The sequence below is a fragment of the Anser anser genome (genome assembly GCF_964211835.1).
Source record: "Anser anser genome assembly, chromosome: Z".
NCBI lineage: Eukaryota > Metazoa > Chordata > Aves > Anseriformes > Anatidae > Anser > Anser anser.
This window is the reverse complement of record NC_139723.1, coordinates 37550794-37575857: the sequence shown is the minus strand read 5'-3', so window position 1 is coordinate 37575857 and position 25064 is coordinate 37550794. Positions and strand designations below refer to the sequence as shown.

Sequence of the window (25064 nt, the reverse complement as noted above, 5' to 3'; positions counted from 1 at the left end):
GTTCTCAGCAACTCCTCGAGGACGACAAGTGCAGAGGGAGGTGCCGCTCTCTGCTCCCTAGGAACTGATGACAGGACACATGGGAATGGCACAAAGCTGTGCCACAGGAGGTTTCAAATGGACAGTAAGAAAAATGTAATTTCTGTGAGGATAGAAAGTCACTGGAACAGGCTTCCTGGAGAGGTGGTTGATGCCCCATGCCTGCTGGTGTTCATTAGGATCACACCATTAAGGAACCCTTAATAATATGTTTTAACTTCTAGTTAGCCCTGAAGTGTTCAGGCAACTGGACTCGATAATTTAAGTAGATCCCTTCCAACTGAATGATTCTGATTTTTTAATTTTTAATTTTTTTTTTTTTTCCCACAGAGGAAAATATGTTCTGGTATGTATATCTCTGAAGTAATAGTGCTAATTTATAACTGTCAATGAGATTATTTTGCCAGAAGAGTCCCTAAAATAATTTCTGTCTTAATTCATACATACTCTTTATATCAAGCCTCCCTGATCCTTTCTAAACACACTAGTCAAATGTTATCTGTCTGTCTTCCGTCTATTTTATGACACCATATTTTAAAGTTGACATTATTTCATCAGAATAAGGCAATTCAAAGGGAATCACAGGTATCATTGCAGCCTATCTGGGCTGCAAAAGTTGTTGGGAAAAACTGGTTTGGCTTTCAGTTTTGCAAAAGAAACGCAAAAATATGTCTTGAAAAGTACCTTGTTCTTGAAAGGGTTATGATGGTTCTTTGACTGTTGAATAAAAATCTCTATTATGTACACATTATGCTCTTTATAGTCAACATTAAATATTAGGTCTGCAGAATAGCGATACTGAGTACCTTATTTCTAACTCTTTTGGCTACAAGAACACTCTTGCTGTTGTATTATCACACTAGACAAAAAGGAGGTGCAGGCAAGTTTTAGACAGTCTGCCAAAGAATGTGTTAGATAATTAAAACTTTACATTTCTTACTTGAAATATACCAAGCAGTTGGTGTTCATCTTTCTAAACAAAATTATTTCTCTCAATAAAGCAGGTCCGCTGTCCAAAGCTGTTATTAAGTTATGACAAAGGAGCCTGTTCTGTGCTTGTAAAACAGAATAAGACTCTGTGAATTAACAAAACACAAAAGTGTAGCCACACATGGGGTTAGCTATACCATAAACCTGATGATGTGCAGAGGGAGCCTGGATTAGCAAAACATTCCCACAGTCAGCAAACCGCATTGGTATGATTTATTAGCAGCTAAAGTAGCTCTGAGATGGGAGGCAGTATAGTCCAGAGAATAATACCACTGAAAAAATAAAAACTTCAGAACAGATCTTTAAATCCTGGCTCCAGCACTGACTTACTAACTGACCTCCAACCAATCACCTCCCTGCTCTTTGTTTCAATTTCCTTAACACTAATCAGAGATTCACTTCAAAAAACATATTAAAACTGACAGAGAAAAAGTTTAAGGCAATGCAAATCAGAGTATCATTACTAAAAAGTACATCAGATAAGTGTGTCTTGAAGTATGAGTAGACTTTCCAAAAGTTAGAAGCTTTTTTAATATTTAGAAATGCTGCCTGAAATTTAAAAAAACATCTGTGGTCAAACACACTGGTTGCTAAAGACATCTACCAGGCTACTGCATCTTGACTGCTTTAAGTAACACCTCATTTGCATCAATTCAGAACTCTTCTATCTCTTCCCACGAAGGCTGATTAAGGTAAAGATGGAAAAATGAGAGGAAAGACATGTTAAATTCTTTATTTCATAATACGTTGCTGTTGAGATACAACTCCTATGCTAAGTAGTGCAGCCTAGACAGATTGAAAACATGTCTAATGTTCTGCACTTGCCCATTAAGCTGAGACAACAGATTGGAAGATCAGATGTGGGAGAACAGCCAACTTTGTCAATGTATGGCATAGTAATTTTTACTCTCCTGGCAGTGCCAGAGGTGTAGGCTTGAAGGATTCGATGCTTCTCTAAGTTGCTGTTGAAGATTCAGGTACTGCAACTTATCAGAGTAAGGAGACAGATAAGAGGTCACTCAGCAACCCCGTGCTTACAGCAATCAAACAGTATGCAACTGATCTATTATCTTTCAACAATCACAGCATATATTGAGATTCAAGAACCTCTGCTTCCCTTTAGCACTGTTTATCAACCTGCTGCCATGTAGGATACTTGTCCATTCCTCATGCCATAGCAAGCTCACTCTTTCCTACCACTCACACTTTTCTATCTCCATCTAGACTTTCCCCACCAACTTATCACTGCTGTTAAAATCAGTCTGGGTCTTAATCTGATAAATTCCCTTCCAGTCTGCCATCCCAAAGATGTTTGCTGATAAGCTAATAAGCTTTTCTTATTTCTTGTGTTTTACATAGTAGTTCACAGGAATGTGAGTGAAGGACTACCACTTAGCTAATACACAAATGTTTAACAAAAACTCATCTGGCTCCTCAAAGAAATAACAATCCATAAAGCAGACAGAACACAATAAATAGTAGATGAAAGTTAACAAGAAAAGGGTGTGGGCTTTTTTAAGGAAAGGTAAGCAATCAAACAGCAAAAGTAGCAATAAAACAGTTATCACAGAAAACAGCTGGACTTCAGCATCCCCTGCTTCCAGCATGTGACTTGCTTTCCAAAGCAGGGAAATTTAGGGGAGCATTTTTTTTGTTCAGAAAATTGAAGTTTAGATATTGGGGTACTTAGAACGTAGCCTAATTTTACAAAATGCATATAACTCCCAGTGAGATTGCCCTGAATAAATAGTATAGGATACTATTTTAGGATACCACGTAACCAGCTAGCATGGTATATAGCACAATAGTATTCTAACGTTTATTTGGAAGGGCCATCTGAAGATCATCCAGTCCAACCTCCACTGCAAAAATGGGACTAAGCCCAACTCTAGACCAGTTAGAACATCATTCTATCCTTCTCTTTGGAAAATGGCTGTGGAGTGTCTGATCATCAAGATGCATCTCCTTGGATTTAGAACCTAAATCCACTGCTTTGGAGGAAACAGGTAAGTTGAAGGCGTATTTCCTTCTGAATGTGTGAACTGCCTGGTAGAGTTATAATGAACTGCAGATCTGAGCTCACAGCCCTGTGGCTACAAAGAATGTACTGTGTACACTATGTACCTTGAGCACACAGTGAGACATACTGGTTCTACATCCATTACAGGGAAGTATAATACAGTAATGTGATTAACGCCATGCTGATCTAGCCCCAAAAGGTCTAAATATGCTTCTGTTTTTTGAATGAAAGTATCTGCAGGCCTGTGTATGCTGTCTCTCTTAAATGAATGCAGGTGGAAAGAAGCATCTCTCCTATAAACAAAGAAACACGAGAATGGCCTAAGTTCAGATATTTACCAGCTGGAACTAATGCTTTCTAAATGATCTTTACCACCCCTTTAGTACCTTCCTGTTCTAACATTTCGGCCTCTAAAAAGACCTTCAATTAATGTCAATTGTTTTAATTCTGGAAAGAAGCCTCAAGATGCATTCTTTCTCATTCAATACCAAAGTCTTACTGTATTGATCATCTGTCAACTCATTTGATCTATTCTTGATCCATAATATTCTTATTATGCCTCTCCCCATTTTTCAGTGCTCATCCTTCTGTATTTTACCTTGTGATAAGTATAGCTGCATCAACTGAAGACATGTCTTCTCCCCAGCTTGTTGACATCTCTAAGTGTATATCATTTTTCTTGCCAAACTCTTCATGTTGCCATTTACAAAAGCTTTCCAGCATTTTTTCTCCATGATGCCCAATATACATATCTGCCTGGAAATAATAATAAAAATATATTTTGTTAAAACTGTGATTCTGTAAATACAATTAAGGACATTCTTTGACTGAAATAGCAAAAATATTCTTCTTTTCATGGCACAGTGTGCACACAGAAGAAAGATGGTTTCTGCTTCTGAATTTAAAACCATCCTTTCACATTAAAGTTGCACATGAAGACACTGCACTGAGATGCAGATCTGTTCACCTAATGTCTTGTCCCCTTTAATTAATGATTTTTCACTACCCAAAGAGAAGAAAAGATTAATGATGTGAAGAAGAACATGAAGAAGATTTGAACATGAAATGAGACTTCTACACTTGCTGTGAGGACAATGAAGAAAGAAACACTTATTCACCAGAATTTATTTTTTTTTTAATTTGAAACGTGGATAGGGGGTTCCTTTTTTCTTATGAACTAACTGAAATATGAACGGATTCCCTTAATACTTTGTAGAAATGAAGAGAGATCAAGTTGATATTTTCCTGAAACATGATATAAAACCACAGGTTCCCAAAAAGTGTCAATCAAGACATCAGCTAGCTTGTCTTTATCCAGAAAGAAAGAACAGGTTTTGAGATGATGTCTGAAAGGTGCAATGAAAGAACAGTGCTATACCATAGCAACTTTAATTTGTCTAGTGACTGGCTGACAAAGAACAACAATTCTCCTATTGTCTACCAGGTTTAAAGTTGTTTTTTTTTGCATTGAATTATATGAATTTACAAAAAGCAGAACATAAACAGATTTTGTAAAGATATAGCCAATGTCCATACGATTATTTTTTTTTTTCCTGACTTTCAGCTGCAAGCACAGAAAAGTCTTAGTACACACAGCACATAGATTAGGAAAAATGTGATCTTTACTGGGGCTGCCCAGCACTGTAAATAATTACATAAATAAAAATGTAAAAGCAAACTAAAAAAATCTGTCAGCCATTGAAGTGAGTGAATATTGCTAGCCTTCACAGAGCAAAAAGTTAAAGTAGCATTACCCTCTACAGACTGACACAAAGATAATGCGTACTTACCGGAGTTTCATGAAGGAGGACAAGCTTAGTAACCCGAAGATTCACTTGCAGTCCAAGGCTCTTGTGCTGGAAAAGGTTAAAAACCTAAGATAAAAAACAGTAAATAAAACTAGGTGCTTGTATTGCACACAACACACTTTAGTTTAAAAATATCAGAACTCAAACTGTAAAATTCTAATATTTTAGTGTGACTGCTCTAATTTTCTGTAATGTCTTCAAAGCATTAATGTATTGCGTGTTGGTCTTTTGAAAGAAAAATAGAGCTTAGGTGGTATTTCTTCTGGGAACACAGAAAAGACTTTTCCCAAAAAAGGTAATAACCCCTTTTTAAAGTTTAGCCAGTTTCTCTAAACACTTAAGCATGAGATTCAACATGGCTAAGTGCAGTGTCCTGCACTTTGGTCACAACAACCCCATGCAACGCTACAGGCTTGGGGCAGAGTGGCTCGAAAGCTGTGCAGAGGAAAAGGATCTGGGGGTGCCTGAACATGAGCCGGCAGTGTGCACAGGTGGCCAAGAAGGCCAACGGCATCCTGGCTTGTATCAGGAACAGTGTAGCCATCCCCCTGTACTCTGCTCTGGTGATGCCACACCTCGAGTATGTGTTCAGTTTTGGGCCTCTCAGTACAAGAAGGACATCAAGGCCCTGAAGCATGTCCAAAGGGGCTACGAAGCTGGTGAAGGGCCTGGAACACAAGTCCTATGAGGAGCGGCTGAGGGAACTGGGGTTGTTTAGTCTGGAGAAGAGGAGGCTCAGGGGAGACCTCATTGCTCTCTCTATACAGCTCTCTCTCTCTCTACAGCTACCTGAATGGAAGTTGTGGGGAGCTGAGGGTCAGCCTCTTCTCGCAGATAACTAGTGATAGGACTAGAAGGAATGGCCTCAAGTTGCACCAGGGGAGGTTGGAAATTAGGAGAAATTTCTCAGAAAGAGCAGTCAGGCATTGGAAAGGGCTGCCCAGGGAGGTGGTAGAGTCACCATCCCTGGGGGTATTTCAGGAAAGCTTGGATGTGGTACTTAGGGACATGGTTTAGTGGGTAATATTGGTGGTAGTGGGATGGTTGGACCAGATAATCTTGGAGCTTTTTTCCAACCTTAATGATTCCATGATTCTAAGAGTATATTGTTCATAGGAAAATTCCTATTCCGTTAAATGTAGGATCATGGCAGTAAGACTTCTCTTCAGGGAGAATAGTTGAAGTTTTTATCTCCTTCTTCAGGATAATCTTTCCTTGTGCATTACAGATGCTAGTTTTCACTGCTTTAAGCACCAAATGAGTGCAATGAAGTTATAGCTGGGAGTGGATGTAACGCATTACCCTTCTCTTTTTTTCTTTTTTTTTTTTTCATGCACTGTTTCATTCACAAAATCCTAAATGTTGTTTTTTCATAGCAAGCATAGATCATGAGAAATCATTCGATACACCAACTTTCCCAATAATACAGTGTGCTTCTAACCAAAAAATCACCTTGGTCAGTTCCCATTTTCTGGCTGCAATGATGATGATATAAAACTACATGGTACAGACAAGTCTGAAGCATCATGGTTTTGTACTGCAAAACACATGGATTAAATCTTGACAGCCAGCTGATGGTCATGTACTGACTACCCCTTTATAGGTGCTCAGTCAGAATAATTAAAAGGAGCAATGAAATCAGCCCACTATGTATGCATTAGCGTATGCACAGTGCATATGCACTATGCATGTATGTATGTTTGGGAAAACACCAGAATGAATTTTAAACTTCCTACCATGTTTAAGATGGTTAGAATAAACCTTCTGGCAGCATCTGTTCCATGATATGAAACCATAGCTGGATCTGCCACCACAACAGTTTCTATGTTGTACTCCTGAGGTAATTTGTAAGAGTATCGTTTTCCTCTTCCACTTTCTGACACTTTCTGATTCTTGGATTTTCTTTTATCTGCAACATAAAAACATTTCTTGATGAATTCACCCTTCAAAGTACCCCTACGGTACTTCTGGACTTGCTACCTGTGATTAGGACATCACTCTGACTGTGTGGAATGTAATACCTATGATCAGTAATACACGCTTATTTAGCACTGCTAATGCAATTAGGCTCAGATTGAAGGCCTGATCTACATATGATATTAGTTCACACCAGAGAAACAGGATTGTTATCAAGCTGCTCAAATAAAATCAGGCAGATTCTTTGCATCCTTTCACCTAACACATTTATAAAATAGTAAGCGCCTTCTAGACGGTTTGTGAGAGAAAGCTACATTAATATTAGGTTTAACAGAAAAGTAGTCTCACTGAGACTGCAGAATTACTATCTGCTCATCTCCATAAATCAGAGACAATATTTTGATGCAATTAACGTATCTTACCGTAATAGATGACAAATACAGATTTGCTACAAAAATAGTATCAAGAAAATATACATTTCACTGCTTTGTAAAGACGAAAGAACTTTCTAGTGAATCATATAAAGAATATGTAGGCTGCAAGTTTTTCAGAAAAAAAAAGTGAAATTTTATTTAAAGGATTAATGTACTAATACAAAGTCAATGTTGTCATTATAAACAGCTAACAAAATAACAAAATAAAATCCAGGTTTCTTCTAAACCTGCAGAAATCTCCAAATCTTAAACACAGTACATTTATAGTAAGATAGAGGTTGCTGCTTTTGTTAATTTTAAGTTTTATCTCAAAAAAAAAAAAAAGACAAAAAGACAACATCCCCATTATTAATTCAGTACCTATGGAAAAAGTAAAACTATTTACTCAGAAACATTTTGAACCAGAAAGTGGTCTGATATGCATACAACAGTTAACAATGCTATTGAAATTAATTTCATCCAAAACAAAATATAAAATGAAAACCCTTGTGGTAACAGTCAAAATCTGGTAGATCCTCTCAGAAGACATAAAACTTTGGGGACTGATCTTATTGAAGTCACTGAAATTAAATGAAATTTTTTCCAGCTTCTACAATGGAATATTGGTCTCTCTGTTTACAAGAAAAGTGATGCTCAAGATGACAATTGTAAACACATGTTCTGGAAACAATCAAATATGCAGAAATTCTAAGGAAATGTTTTGCAATTAATCAGTCTCATCTTTAATAGGAAAGTTCCTTCAGTTCACTTTATAACACAAGAATATTCTCAAAAAACAAGTCACGTTTCAGGAAAGTGCTGAAAAAATACCTGAAAAATCACTTAAAGTACAAACTGACTTTAAAATATAAAATATCTGTGTAAGAAGGACCCGTGATTTAACATAAACATATATGTATAGCATAGACTAAATTTAAATATAACATATATATACTTTTATGTGTAAATAGTATACTATAAGTACTGTAGTACTTATACTGTATGTACTAAGAATCAATGCTTCAAAAAATCATCTTCTGTAGTCAATCATTGAGAGTTATGTATGAGTGATTTAGACCTGCCCACTACATTTTAGAAAGACTGTTTCCTGTACAACTAGTGAAAATGTAAGATTTGCAAACACAGATAAGCATATAATATTATTTTTTATATGAAAATATCATATAATCTCCAGAAATAAATAAAAGATTTGGTGTTTGATTTCCTAAGTAGAAACAGCAGATGCATTCATAAATTAACTAACAGTAATTTTAGCCTCTCTCATTTTGATACTTCAAACATTTGTTTAACCTTATATGTACAGCTAGCCTCAAACTTTTCTTATGTTTGATAACTGGATCTGTAGCCTAGTTCATAAAACATTACACATGTTTTTGTCACTCTTTGGAGAATCGTTTTTAATGAAGCTACAGTGTCAGGATTTGCGCCAAGAAAACACACCCTATAAGCTATATAACCAACCTACCATGCAAACCTTTAATGCTGCAGGAGTAGGCTATAGCTCTATATTTAAACAGTAAACTCATTTGGGTTAGAAAAGATCTCTCTTGAGCCATCTGGTCAATCCTGACTTCCTCCTAGGAGCAGTGATTGATTCCTGTACAGTTTCCAACCACATAGTTTATTCATTTTTCACTTCTTGCTCACTAACAGCAGCTATTGGTTGAAAAGTTTTAATATCAACATGGCTGTTCTGAGAAGTTCGCTAACATACTTTTCTAAAGTTTTAGCTAGAGATCTACTTCTTGTTCAGAACTGACAGTAAGCAGCCCACTATTTAATACACCATTGTGCTAAACACTAAGATCAACACAGTCCCGGAAACTGTTGAATCCTCTTCAGGATTGTAGTGGATGAGAAGACTGTTCAGCTCCACAGACAAGCTGGCTGAAAGGGGCAGTGCCCCTCATTTGTCTCAGATATCTGCCAGGTTAACAAACCAAAGGACAATCTGTTCTTGGCCAGTCAACCTTTTCCAAATTGCTGGCAGAATTCCCAATCATGTGAGATCTCATTTATCTGAAAATTTCAGCTCTTCCCCCAGACCTTTAAATAAATATAATTGGTAATTTTGGCAGCAGTAGCATTCAAACGACTACTGTGATTACTGCCACATGCCAGGCAAAACAGGCATTAGGCAAAACCACTTGATTTTTCATACATTCATAAACAAGTAAAAATTGCAAAGAATTGCTCATTATTGAAGGTATAGTACATAAGAAACAATAACGCCTCTAAAAATACCTATATCAATAATGCCTGTACCAACAAAATAAAAGACTAACTGAACAAAAATGCTTCTTCAAATTAAAGATGTAAAATTCAGCTCAAAACTTACTTACACTGGCAAAATAAAATAATTTTCAGAAATTCTACAGGAATGTTCTGTGCATTAAGACTTTGATTTTTGGTACAACAATAAAAAACATGAAGATTTCATATCAATGCATTACTTAAACTCACTATCTGTGACTGAAAGAAATCTAGAAATACTCCAGTACTAGTGCTCTAGCAAGAAAGCTAGAAATATTTGCAAGTATATTTGATATTCAATAGGCTATAAACCAAAAATAACAAGCATTAACAAAGCTAAAAAATTCCTCCTTCCCCACCCCCCCAAAAAAAATAACAGAAAGGACTGAATATTGAGCCACTGTAGCACCAGGTTGTCTAACGTATCTGAGCCAACATCATGGAGAAGCTAGGATTACAAGACTCCTGGACATTTGCCAGCCTTCAGGCCCAGGAGCTTTCTCTGTGTACATCTACTTCTTACCCAGACCAGAGAGCCCACCACCATCCCTCCCTAGGCTTTGTATTCCCCAGGAAAAGAAGATGAGTACACTAGCCATACAGAAATTGCAGTATGGTGAGTAGCACTCTGGCTGAATATCAAAGAGCTTGTGAAGCCACGCACACAGCTGACCATAATTCTGCTTCAGTTTCAATATGGATTTAGAAGTCTTAATGCAGAAAGACAACTTGCTTCTGACCCAAGGAATGAGAACGAACACCTCAGGCAGCACCACTCTCTTCTAGTGCAATCTCAAAACTCTAGACCTACGATCAAGATTATTTATGCATAATTTCATGATTATCAGATAAAAACTGCATTTAGAGTAAGAACTAACAAAGCTCTCCCAGCTAACAGCCCAGTCTTCATCCCACAAAGTCAAACTTCTGCCTTTGATCCAGTTTGAACTTGCTTTTCTTTTTTTTTTCTGCAAAAATAGCATCGATCTAAGAGCACAATCTGCTCATAACTCAGAACAGCATATTGCTGATTGTCAGAGAAGTAAAAGAAGCAGCTTCCAGTCTCTCAAACACAGAAAAGATACAATATTCAATATTCGATGCCAGCACTCTCATTCATTAGCCTGTGTGAAAAGGAATGAACATTTTAGAAGATTATCTCTTCCCTCCACCCCACAACCCTCAGTGCCTCACGCATGTGCCACGACCTCAGTAAACTCTACGATCAACTTCAGGCTGGAACAAGTGCTTCATATTAAGCAGAAGGAAAAGAGCTTAGTTTTTCAATGTAGACCTTTGGTCTAATAGTAACTGCTTCTTTCCTGATTTCTCTGTAACAGACTTCTGATCTGGTTTGATTTCAAATGTTTCATGGGCCATGTGCTACAGAAGGCGTGGAGTGTCAGGTCTGTGTATATGCAACTGGCTCACATACGTAAATAAATCACACACGCATGCAATGAAAGGATATTCAAACACATTCCCACAAATCCAGAAAGCATGTTTCCATCAGCATGATTCTCTCCCTCCCTCAATTAGTAAGAAAAAACCCACCCCATTCACAAAAACAAGTTCTTTGTTCTCCCCAAACAAGTTTCCTTATGCAGCATCTTGCAATCCAGCCCACAACAGTTACAGACAACAAACAATACCTTCTTTGATTGCCTCCTCTAGTTCTGCATGAAAAGCCATTATATCCAATAGTTATCTTTCAACACCTCCAGTACTGACATTCATTCCTTTTAATAATTACAATTCATCATTGGCAATATATATTTGCTTGATATGTAGCCAGTCTTTGAGATCAATTTGACTCAAAACCAGCAGCAGAAATACCTGTTCCAGGACACCTATTCTGACACAAGTACTGTAGAAGCAGGAGATCCTGCTGTCAGACACATCCATACTGCTGAGAAGTTGCCAGACTGCCAAGAAAACAGACTGTGTCACACAGCTACAACTCTACACAGGACAGCTGCATGAAACCTAAGCATATCAGTGTGCCCAGTATTTCAGCTGTTTTATCTTTGTCTTATTAACCTACTTAGTTTAGGATTTGACTTAAATTTCTCTAATATTGCTGTAAAAGCTCTTTTTTTTTTTTTTTTTTTTTTTTTTGCTAGGATTCACCTTTAAGGCTGTGCCCATAGCATGAATTTTCTGGTGATATTAGCTAAGGAATATCAGACCACCAAGCTGCTCCTGGCATAGACAGCACTTTTATCAATGTAACTTACTGCAGCTCCAATAAGTAAAATAATCTGTAATAGCACAGTGAGAGACTAATACTGCTAGTGCAACAGAACCAGATAGAAACTGCAGACATTTCAAACCCTCTAGCAAAAAGGTCACGCCAGCAGATGCTAATCAGTTATGCACAGCTTAAGTTATTTTGAAATTACATGCTAGTAATAAAGATAATGAAACTTACTTCAAAAAAATATTTGAATCTCTGTTGACAGACTATTTGCACCAAGTCAGAGCCTTGGGCATAAGATTATCAGAACAGAGTAAGCTGACTTTTCCATTTTAGAGCACAAGAGAAAGTGAAAGGATGACTGGTAATGAACATGACAGAAAAATAATTTCCTTACAGAAGAGTCTGCATCTTTATTAATTTCCATACATATCGCGGATTTCTGTTTCTGAGATGCCTCTCTCCCCTTCCCTACCTGCATGTGCACACACATGCATACTTTTCATTTTCTTTGTTTCTCACCCCCAAACACATGCAGACACACATGCTCTAACTCACTTAGCACTAACAATGATCATAAGAATAGCATAAGAATAACCAGCTTTACATTATGTAGTGACAACTTTTGTTAATATAGAAAACTTTGCTTTTAGATAAGCAGTGGTAATGTAATACAATGTCAATAAGAGAAATATAGAGCCTGGTGAAGTAAGTTACATGGCATTTACTTAGTTCTTCTTAATAACAACAAAAAGAGCCTTGCTTTGCCAATTCATTTTTATTTCAACCTTTGGATGGAAGCCAGTAATTCCAGAAGGTAAAAAAAAAAAAAAAAAAAAAGTCAAGTCTGCTCTGTAACCATATAAAACAGACAGTGTGCTAGAAGTGTTCACGAGGAACCACACAGCCAAAGAATAGTTTAGGCTGGAAGGGACATCCAGAGGTCAGCTAGGTTAACCCCCAGCTCCAAGGTCTCTTGTGAGCCACTTCCAGCAACATTTTATAAATCACTGAGGATGCAGACTCCACAGACTCTTAGGGCATTGCCTACCATCCCTGATAAGGATTTTCTTCCTATGTGTCCAACTGAAATTGCCCAGAATGGTACTTAGAACTGTTGTCTTTCATTCTGTCATAGCACACCTCTAAGGAAAGTCTGGCTCTATCTTCTCTCTACAGCCACTATCAGCACCAGAAGACTGCACTTGCATCCACCCTTCTTTCTTCACCAGGTTGGAAGAACAAGTTTGAAGGGAAGAAATTTCCTACTACCTCACCCCAAAAGGCAGATTCCAGCTCTCTAGCCATATCAGGTTCCTTTGCTATTTCTCTACAGTTTCTCAATATTTCTCTTTACAAGGTTAGGATACATGAAGAGGAAAAAAAAAAAACTGATTTCATACAACAGCATTAAAAATATCCTCAGCTCATGCTGAGGGTATCTAAAAGAAAAGAAACTGATGATGAAACAAGAATAACAGAGTATCATCTTTCACAAAAGCCTTTTTTTCCTCTCCAGTGAACATAACTAAGTGATCCCTATGCACCAAACTTGGTTGAAACCCTTCTACTTGAAAAACTGTTTCTACCCTCCATTAAGGTTGTATCACACAGTTATTTTAAGTGGCAATCATAAAACAAGAACGCTGTTATAAAGATCATTTACATTCAGTGTCAAACTTATTTGGAAGTTCAAAACATTAACAACTGAAACTGGAATGAACTTTGCTCATGTTTTAAAATTGAAAATTGAGTACAAGCACTGCACATAGCAAGCAAACCAGCAACTACCAAGACAATAGAGAGGACAAAGAAATAGGTTGTAACTGAAATTAAAAATGGCCAAAATGTTTCTACTTTCAAATACAATTGGTCATTTAAGAAGGAGTGTGATTCTTCAACTGACAGTTCCCTCTTCTGACAGGTGAAACTTCATCCTTAGCATGCCATCCTGAAGTTCACCATAAGTTACTACTACAGGAATAATCAGATATGCTTTTGTTGGTTTTGTTGCCTTTAACTATTACCTACATATCTTAAAAATATGTCCACTACATTAAGTCTGTTCAGTGAGATTTGTATATTACCTGTAACAACACCACAGTACTGATTCTGAGAAGCTGGCTTTTCAGTTATTTTCTCCTCTATGGACCTTTTTCGTCTGTACACCCTGTGTGCATGACCTGTCACAGCCAAAGTGCGATTGAGTGGCTCAATAAATATGAAGTCCTCATTAATCTGTATAAACCCCATCTGCAAAGGAAAACAAAAGGAACACGTAAGATAAGAATTAAATAAACTATATAATTGTGCACACAGTTCTGCAGAAGAAGGAAAAAAAACACACACGCACCCCAAAAACACAAACACACACAAAAAAAAAGCGCCATTTAAGAAAACCCTTTGTTTTAGTAACCTTACTAGCAAGGTGACTACCTTCATATTTTACAAGTCCTTTTACTTCAGTGGAATAAATTTCATTTATTTCAACAAAATGTGTGGGTGGGTGGCTACATGCCAGTAGCAGATGCTCAGTAAAAGATCTGGAATGTTAAAAGCTTGCTTTGGGAGACCCACGGGGTCATTTAAATATGTACAACATGTACAGAAAAGTCTATACATGAGCTCTATAACTCAGTGTATTGTCAAATTTTTTGATAATTATATTTAATGAAAAAGCAGGAATAATTTAGGCAGTAAGAACACATCCTGAACAATTATGAAGCTTGAAAAAACTTATGACTCCTTTTGCACATTTTCAACTTAAGTAAGTTAGTAAATAAATAAATAAACAAACAGACAGCAATCCCTCCCAGGTTGCCATCAGCTAAAACAGAAAATCTTACGTTTATTGCCATTTAAATGGTTAGCTTTTTTTTCCCTGCCATGTTTATGCACAGAAACATACATAAAAATCCAACATACCACATGCATACCTAATATGACAAGAGTTTGGTCAAAGTTAAAATAAACAAACAAACAAAAACTTATTTATATAAATACCATGCAACTCTAACTCAGCTTAAACTACTAAACTCCCAAAACACACAGGTTCCTATCAGAGTCACTAATGCTTGGTGCTTGTCTTTTCTTTTTCCTCTTGAATACGTCATCAGCAAGACTGACAGTGGAATTTATCATTCTCTAAACCAAAAAATGTATTAAACAGTTTTACTACAAAAGGAAAACGCTGTATATCTGGCTAAAAGAATCAAAGAACTCTTCTGTATATTTCCATGTAGTACAAATAGACAGAAATAGAAAATAATTTTGTCTCGTCTGGAATTATGTAGACACCATTATCACGTTGGATATTCTGCCTGACGTACAGATAAATCAAAAAGAAATTCTGATCAAAGCAAGAAAATAAAATGAAATTTTATAGGTGTTACAAAGTATGACTTCCTTCAAACCAGTGTTTACTTTAAGAACAAACACAAGAACAACAACAACAACAAAAAATCTCTCTTCACTTTCACATTAAATAAAAGTGAGTACATGTATTTAATTTTTCAGTCAGACAAACGAGCTGTAGAATCCTGAACAGCTGTTGGAAGTTCATCATTAACATTGTACAGAAACTTAAAAGTAGCTGAGTTTGTTTGTTTTGTTTTCTTCTTGCATGTACTTTTTACCTCAGTTTACCTTCACCATGAGCTTTGGATGTCACGCAGAAGGTCAGCTATGTTCATACTATCAGGTACTTTCTGTACACCTACCAGATGGCACTCCTCTGTTATGTGGAGCATAATGTTACCTCTATAAGTTTACCCTGATGTAACAATTAATCAAAATTAAATTAAGCTAATATTTAATTATAAATAGTAAAGTTAAATGAAGTATCATTTAAAAGTATAATTCTCAAATATATGTAAAATGCATAAAACACTTTCCTTTGATTTTTATGTCTAACCCTGAATTTTACTCAGGCATCTTTTGTTTGTTTGTTTGTTTAAGTCATTATTTATGCTGGTAAGATTTGAAATATGCTGATAAATTCTGGATTTAGAACAGATACGTATATTTGACTCATGCACCTACACAAAAGGCCTTAGCCCTCTAATCTTCAACAAAGATTGAATCATAAGACATCCAGCATATTTCTTCTGTCTTCGTTCCTTTTGCTGTGAAATGAAAATACAGCTTTTAAGATGCTGTTCTTTGGATTGCCATCTAGACATATTGAGAAGCTGTGTCGAGATCACTGACATTTTACATTGGTTTTCAGCTCCTTATATAAACTGAACATTAGTCCATCAGTACAGAACTCCGAAAATTATACTCAGTGTCCTCGACCATAAGTTAAAGAACTGAAAACTGATGTAAAGTTTATTGAATAAAACTAACTTCAGTTATATATATTCAAATAGGTAGTTGTCAGATAAATCTGGGTAACCAAATATGTTTGTGATCATTGTGACTACTTTCAAAAACACATCACTATTTCTCCACCTCTTGAACAATTTCACATGTAATAAAGAGAAGTTGAATCCCTATCCTTGTAATCATGCTCCTAATTTTTCATGATCATTACTAGTGGAGTTAAGAGTATCTTCTACTATAAATCTGAACACAGAAAGTAGAGAAATGCAAAACCAGGCATTCAAGCACCACACTTTGAAAGTTTTTTCAGATATCGGATGCCAATTGGATGCAAGGACTAAATACAGACTTCAGTCAAAATAGCAAAACCCCTATGTCATGAAAATGCATAATGAAGCAAAGACTAAAAAATGCATGAAATAATGTGCAACTGGGCTAGCACCAGGTAGCTTTTGTTAAGTGAGTTCTGAGGAACTGATCCATTTCACCAATATCAACTGAATAGCTAACAGTGCTCGTAGCTGCAACTGAAAATCTTACTAGGATGGTGGACTTACCTCATGCAAAAATTACACATCATATACTTTTTTTCCCACTGCATTCATTTATGTCTGCATTTTCAAGTTTCTAACCTGAGTAAGATGAAACTTAAATATATCTCAGTGGAGTTCATGCCCAGGACAACATCATTTGGCAAAAAATTCTTCAAATCTCCTAAGAAAGAATGAACTGGGTACTTGTCCTGCATCTTAACCAATCTACACAACATAGTGAGAGCTTAAAACTATAGGGCAGACTTCATTAAATGAGCATGCAGAGTATTAAACGGAACTAAGTATGCACAGTCTGAAATGGACACACATCCACCACATGTATTTTAGAGTGGACATTTGCCCTCATAAGTTAAAGTTTTTTACAACATACATTCACATATCAAGACTATTCACTTTCTTAAAATAAACCAATGCAAAAAGCCAATTGAAAACAGTAGTCCTGAAAGAAGACCAAATGTTTGCTTTTATCTAAAATAAGAAGAGTTGATATCTAAAACATGTCAATACTCACAAAAACAGTACGTGGGTTAGATTTCTTAAGTAAGGAAACTGTTATTTTATTACATCCAACTGGATCACACAGATCAGAGATGAAAAAAGAAAAAATCTGAATATTCTGGGCAACTCCAACTGGTGAAAGACATCATAACAGAAACTATTCTGGCACATTACTTCAAATATCTATGTTATAACACTCATGCTACCCTTTTCTTTCCAGCATTCCTTTTCTAAAACTACGGCCTATTATTTTTTCCTGTTTGGAGTATACATAAGGATATGACTTTCTGTCAAGTACCTATGAAAACCTGAAGTAATATTACCGTTTCTAATAAAATTATATTGCCATGAAAAGATACACAAACATAGAATTTAAATTAATCTGTGAAGACCACCTATGCATATAGTCATCAGATACTGGGCATAAGCCAAGAAATTTCTTGATTAGCAAGTAACTTTTTTAATTCCTACATTTTAATTCCTTCCTTGCAAACCAATTCAGAGTAGCAGCTTATTATCACTCAAAGTTGAAACAACTCAGATTTTGAATACAATGATGTTTCTTGCAGAATTTACACAACTAAGCAGTGAAGGAAAGTAATAAAAATGAATATGCTTTCCTAAGAACTGCAAAGTAAGATAAAGAGATTTTTTTTTCTTTGCTACCACTATCACAAAAAATGGGGTAGCAGAAAAATATTCATGAACATGTACTACACCCAGAGATTAAGTGGTTTCCATTTTAATATCCTAGGATATTTTAACATCCCAAAGAAGAGTTAGGGCACAGATAATACTGTCAAAAAGAAGACTTTAAATACCAGAAAATATTTATGAAATAGCATCTTGCCAACATGTTGTATTTTCTTCACAGAGGTTCAGTGAAATGCAATAATAAATGAAGACATCATGACAGACTTCAAAGAAACGGCAGAAACATCAGAATGTTTTTTTAAAGAAAGCAGTTTGCAGGCTCTGAAGGATGAGTTCTCAGTGGTCTACAATTTAGCATTAGTCACTTAAGTAGTAGTAATTTTTAACCGAGTTGCTTGGCATATCAAAGGAAAATGCTTTACTCTCCAAGAAACTCCCCAGGTGGGCTGACCTTAGCCACCTGCCAGACACCCACCTAGCTGCTCTCTCTCCCTTGGATAGTAAGAAACGAAGACTAATTAAAACACCACCTCCCCTTCACACCCCAAGTGGGGCAGGGGAGGATGAGGAGTATGGTCAGCATGCTCTCTGCTGCTCCCTCTTCCTCAGACTTTACCCCTGGTTCAGTGTGGGTTGTCCCCATGGGCTGCAGACCCTCAGGAGCTCCTGCAGGGGCTCTCCAGAGGTTGCAGTCTCCTTCTGGGCACATCCACCTGTTGTGGCCTAGGGACCTCCACAGGCAGCAGTTTGGATATCTGCTCCAGCATGGTCCTCTCCATGGGCAGCAGGGAGATCTCTGCTCCAGTACCTGGAGAACCTCCTCCTCCTCCCCTTCCTTCTCTGGACTTGCTCTCTTCATGGATGTTTCTCACATTTTTTCCTTCCCTCCTCACACGTTTTACTCCTTCTTACATACATTGTCACAGAGGTGATAGCCCCCTGTTGCCAGCACCTGGGTACCTGCACCCAGTACAGCCATTAAAATAATGATTAAAAAAAAAATCTATGGAACCAGAACAGGACTTGAAATAAGCCTGCCACACTGCTCATACTGACAATGCATGAAGCAGTCAGACTTATGTATCTGCCTACCTCCTGCGGGTTATTACTATCAGCTGTATGCTTGCATTTACACATATGTATCTAATAATGGTATGTTCCTCAAAACAAGCAGTAGATTCAAAATTTCCTAATTCTCATATGAAATAAGACTCCCACTGTGTTACACCTTTCCTGTTTTTTTTTTTTTTTTGTCTCTTTATTGATTCCACAAGCATCCCAAACTAGGTATCCATAAAAAGTGGGCATAACATTGCCTTGTCATGACCTCAACAGAAATCTTCCCTGCAGTTCACTCTCTGCTGTCTTGTGAAGCAGACGCAAGTCATGTGCAAAGACCAACTGTTCAAAGCTGCACTTCACAGCCTTACCATGCTGCCTAAGGAACAGAGCAAGACTGAGGAAAAATTCATTCATATCAGATGGAGAAAGTCTTCAATATTGAAACCATCAGCACCCAAATACTCATGTGAGAGATGGATCAGTTCCTCAGAACTCAATTTATGTCATCTATAGTATAAAAATGAAAATTTCTTCAATGTACATTGGAAAAGATTATTCTTACTTACTATTTCAATACTTGCCAATTTTAAAACACACTGTGGTAATTTAAGGCTTTGTACTCTGAGGAAAATATCTCAGAATTTAAGATTTTAGTACTGAGGCAAAATCTTTAATTTACATATTGGTGTCCTGTCTGAAGGAGGTTTTCCTCCGTGATTTTAAAACTCAAGACTAGTATCAGTATCATGATTCCAACAGTGCTACCAGGACTTGACTATAGCTGAAACGCAGCACAAACAAAAGCCTCTAACTCTCAGTAAAGCACACAACAGAGCAAGCTCAAACAGCTTTTCAAACTGCAAATAACAGGGTAAGCACTTCGCATGTTCTTGCTATTCAAACAAGCTACAGCTTTCTGTCTTTAAGTACCTTCATTGCTGAAGGCTGAGGAAACAATTCATAAGTGCCAGCAACTTCTGTCTCCAATTAACTGCATTTCCGGGCTTTGCACAGTATACACATTGTACTTTTCCTAGACGTCTTCTCTGTTTACCTGCTTCTTCCAAACTGCTGCACAGAATTAGGAGCAGTAAGACCAGGGGGAGGGGCAGCATTATCTCTATTGACAGGCTTTCAGTGCTGAACTGAGACTTAAACCAACCCTTTCTGTCCTTTTAGTGCTAGGATTGGGCACTATGTAAGTATATATACTTATGCATAATGTCATAACTTATAGCCCTGATAGAGGGAAAACAGTCAGACTGTTATGCAGACACTATTAAGATCAAAGCGTGCCTTCAGTACTGGCCCCAAAATTTAAGATCTGTAGAAATAATCTTTTTCATATTTTTTTTTTTAACTCTTGCAAATAAGACAGCAAGCAGAGGACTTTAAGTAGACATTACCCTGAATCTTTGGTAAAATCACTCCCTGCAGGATTCCATTCTCATTATATTTAAGATGATGACTACTTTTATCGACACAAGCTGATACTGCACATGTGAAATAATTTCTTCATTTCTGATAGGTATGAATGAAGTTGTGGAATAGTGAAGCATGCAAAATTGAGATGGGTTAGCACCCCCATTTCAATGGGTGCTATTATTCACATAACTTTGCTGAGCAAGAATCTCTCAAGCAGAAAGTGGAGAGTGAAGTGTAAATTGCTCTCAGAAATGCCACCAATCTAACAGAATCTCATTTGTTGAAAAGAAAATGAAGTAAAGGAGACCAATGGATAAAGAAACTATAGATGCCAGGTCCGCCCAGACAGAGTTTGTGGTTGTTCCCCCTAAACCTTCCATTTCCCCATTAATTCACTGCCAGCCAAACCCTAAGATGTTTGGCATTTCCGCCAGATTCCAAATTTCATGTTTCTGAGCCAGAAATAAAATATTTCCTTTTTTAGACCTAAGTCTCCCTCTGTAAACACACTATTAGAAATTACTTTTGTATTCAGTACAAGTGCTGCCTTAAATTCACAGTATTCTAATATTTGCAATGATTTTTAAACTGTCCTCACAATGCAGGATGATATCCAAACAAAGTACAGTCCAGTTAAGAAGTAACTACAAACAGTCATTGACTACGTCCACAATAAAAATGTTTTAGTAAGGCTGTGCAAGTGCAATAAATTATTTTGTAACTCATTTGAGATCTGTCACGTTATATTTCAGGTGTTAGCTTTACTGAATGTAAATATCTAAAGTAGATTTTAGCACTTGTCCCTTTCTTTACTGTCTGAAGACAACAATTGAAATATTTTCAAATATTACAAGACTTTTTTTACAGGGCTATCTTTCAACAAAAATACATAAAGTGCATCATTTCTCAGAATTTCCCTTCTCAAATCTTGATATCCCATTTCTCTGGGAAATCTTTCATCTAGCAAAGCTGTTCTTACCCTACTTTGCCAGGCTGGCTGATCACTTACACCACTGAAAAAATTGCTGACTGACGATATTAAGAACATCTATATTAAGCACATATGAACCACTGGACTAGGCCAGAATAAAGGTCCATACTGTAAAGTATCATCTCTCTGACAATGCAGAACAGTAGATAACAAGAAAGAATATAAGAACAGAGCAAACGTCTGTTATGCACTCATAGCCTCCACAAACTCCAGTAGCTACTAGTTCCAGTAGCTTTTCAGTACGCATAAACTTTAGGTGGAGTAGAAAAAAACAGATCAATTCCTCATCCTCACATGTGTTCATTTCCAAGATTACAAGTACAAAAGTACTATTAAAGACTCATTTGCCACACATGAAGGATTCAAGTTCTTGAGTATGAGGAAGGATGACTAGATAATAAAGGAAAACTAGTTAGCTTTCTTCTTCCAACCACAGTAAATAAGATCTCAAAAACAAATCAAGAACATTAGTAAAAATTACACTAAGAAAAAGCTGCAAAATGATCTACTAAGATCCTTAACTACTGAAGGTCATTTAACTTTCAATGACTTACAGAACCCACTTTATTTTGACATTTATTTTAGAAAGTATCCTTTCCCCCACCTTATAATGAGTAACACATCCATACAAATGCTTTTCTTGTGATCCTTGCATTGCAAGTGCTTACAGACATAGTTAGTCAAGCCCACTGCTGTCCTTAAGTGAACCAGAACTTGAAGAAACTAACAGATTTGTAGCTTTGGAAATGAGTCAATGCTGTCAAATATTTAATAGTGATCTTGCAATTCATTGAACTTAATAGTTTCTTAAACATCACTTGATAGTTGTGACAACTGTAACATACCTTGGAAACCAGGCATTTGAGGCAGTATGATATATGGTCACAACTATGAAACTGACAGGGATATGAAATACCTGTTGTTTTTTATTCAGGTTTTTCAGATGTTCAGTGGGACCTTAAAACAGTCTGCTTTGATACAGTGACAGTTTCCCCATTACACTAAAAAATAACTTGTATCTTGCAGTCTGAAATCCCTTTGTACATCTGGAGTCTGCTCTCCCACCCGACAAACACCTTTCTTTATCAACATACACCACATCACACCTCCTCAAAACAAAACATCTACCCCTAGGATCTCCTATGCTTCCACCAGCAATACTTTGCTGCCCTACCTCCACAGCCAAAGTGTGCCTCTTCCCTTATAGCCTACTGGACTGCCCATATTTCTTGCAGGTGATGTGAAGCACAAAAAAACTGATTTCTTTACACAAGGTACTGTCATTCAGCTACTTGATGGTATCTTGCCTCTGTGCTATGTAGAATTCCCTAATTCTTCAGCTATCATTATAAGACAACAGATATTGGAGGATGCAAATTATGTCACCTGTAGTTTTATCAGATGTTCTCTAAAATGATGTTAACAATGAATATCCACTATATAGTAGCCACTCCTGTGACTTTTTTTTAGTATCTTCAGAATATTTTTTAATGGTCACATACATAATACATCTCACATTTACAAAACCCATCTGGAAATGCAAGAAATATCATTTGATCTTCAAAATCAGTTCATATAGCTGTACACTCTGAAGATTACTAGGGAATATTCAGTAATAAAATTCCAAGACATGACAGATTATATAAGGTGAATTGTACCAAGATACAGGCAGAATTAATTTTTCATTTCCCTTTCCTTTTCCGTAAAAAATGCTTTGGCAATCTATTGATTCTATCTAACTTTTCCCTTTTCTTTCTGAACTGTGCTTATACATGAAAAGTTCCAACTCAAGGTTAAATCAGCAACACCAGAAACACATGTATACTGTATTGTATGTGCTGTTAAGCCATAACAAAAAATAAAATAAAAATAAAAATAAAAATAAAAATAAAAATAAAAATAAAAATAAAAATAAAAATAAAAATAAAAATAAAAATAAAAATAAAAATAAAAATAAAAATAAAAATAAAAATAATCCAGGATACCAAATACTGTAGCACTGTCAAAATAAAGTTCCAACAGCAACATTGACTTTTGCCCAAAGTGAAATTCTATGATTTTTTATTTTTTCTAGCTCTGCAACAGGAATGCTACATTACTTTCCTTTAAAAGCTTTACTTCAGATAACAGTTTTTAATGTGAAAACTAAATGCATCTTATCATTTTGGATGAGGATGATGAACCTCTTCCTGTCAGAAGAAAGGAAAACTTTTTATTAGACCTGTACAAGACTCTATACCTTTTAGCTTTCTACTTGCTGAAGAGCAGTAGAGAAGTAGCAAACTTACTTTGTGATTAGAATATCTCAGCAGGAACATACTGCTTCATAACCATGCACCAGATTCAATGCCTTAAGGCTTCCCATTAGTTTCGAGTTCTGAATCTTAGTTATTCAGTTCTCAGTGACATGCAACCTATCTTCTTAAAAGACTTGGATTCTAATGGCATTTTGCTAATATGCAGCTAAGCTAAGAAAAGGCATCTAAATTTCAGCAGGGAAGCCAGTGACAATCTGTAGTCTGTGAGAATCGCACAGCTATGCAAAAAACCTACTCTCACAACTAGTCCCAAATAGCACTAATTTGTGGAATAAGCAGTTCACATTACTTTTCCCCCCAAAACATTGTAAAATCTGAGATTAGAAAATAGACCTCTCAGATCAGAGTGTGCAGATAAGTACTCAGACCTCCAGGATAAAGGCTCAAAATTTGGGATTTTTGTAGAGTGTGTTGGGAAATTTCTATCTCACATCTGAGAAAATTAACCTTAGGCTGTAACCAGTCTGCACAGCTGCAGTACAACGTCCTTAAAGCTAAAGGATGTATCTTGCACACCTATGCTAAGGTGTGTTGTTTTTTTTTTGGTGTGTTTTTTTGTCTATTAGTGAAACACCAAAAACAGATACTGTAAAATTAACATAAGTGTAGATAATCCAAACTGATTTTCCAAGCATTTCAAGCCAGCTCTTCAATGTTAACAGGCAAACTTCTCCATAATACTACTAAGTTATAATGCATTTCAATTAATTCTGGCTTTAAAGTAAAGAAAGAAAAAGCAGTAAAGGCACATGTATCAACACAGGTGTATGTCAAAAAACTACCTGTATCACTGGAGTATATATAATCCTTATAATCTACTTATCCATCTTTAACACATTTGTTTTTGTTGTGGTTTTTTTTGTTGTTGTTGTTTTTTTTTTTATTTGTTTGTTTGTTTTTGGTTCAGCACTGTCACTTTTATCGTATGTTCTATGGTATCTGGGTTTACCATAAAGGTTCTCACCATTTTTGCTTTCTTCTTTTGCATGAAGTTTTCTAAATCCACAAAAGTTCATCCTAAAGATGAAAAGCTGAAATATTCCCCATGATAGAATACATGACTGTTGTAATAAATGTGTAGTAATAATATCATATTCATGGACTTTCTTCAAAATGGGCTTTACCCTATATGATGCATGTTTAATATTTTTTTTAATCAAGATAAGGGGATGTGTTGTGAATTGGTACACAAGCCCTTTTTTTGCTAAAGACAAATTTTAGAGCAAGTAAGAATTCCCCATTTTCCAGCACAGAAATTTCTGAAGAGTAACCTTAAAATTCTAAAGTAGTTACAACCCTTGATTCTCTTGCCATTTTATAGGGTTTAAAAATGACTACACATAGACAGAAACACACACTCCTTATTCTCTGAAAAATTCACATAAATGCAGAACAATCAAATTATTACTCAGCAGCATTCACTACACAACTCTCTAGTAATCATAGAATCATAGAATAGCCTACGTTGAAAAGGACCTTAAAGATCATCTAGTTTCAACCCCCCTGCTCTGGACAGGGTTGCCAACCACTAGAGCAAGCTCCCCAGAGCTGCATCCAGCCTGGCCTTGAATGCCTCCAGGG

General features: G+C 36.4%; 1 protein-coding gene across 9 annotated transcripts in view; it reads right to left on the bottom strand.

The window, feature by feature from the left end:
- ADAMTS19 (ADAM metallopeptidase with thrombospondin type 1 motif 19) overlaps positions 1-25064 on the bottom strand; it is a 169134-nt gene that overhangs the window by 122146 nt on the left and 21924 nt on the right. For 4 of the 9 annotated variants that reach the window (XM_083817299.1, XM_083817298.1, XM_083817305.1 and 1 more), the window contains 4 exons: positions 13746-13911; positions 6594-6766; positions 4840-4923; positions 3648-3805 (listed from right to left, as the gene is read on the bottom strand). In XM_083817299.1, the coding sequence (XP_083673425.1) occupies positions 3648-3805; positions 4840-4923; positions 6594-6766; positions 13746-13911 (581 nt within the window). The other 5 variants (XM_083817302.1, XM_083817306.1, XM_083817300.1 and 2 more) reach the window with 5 other exon arrangements.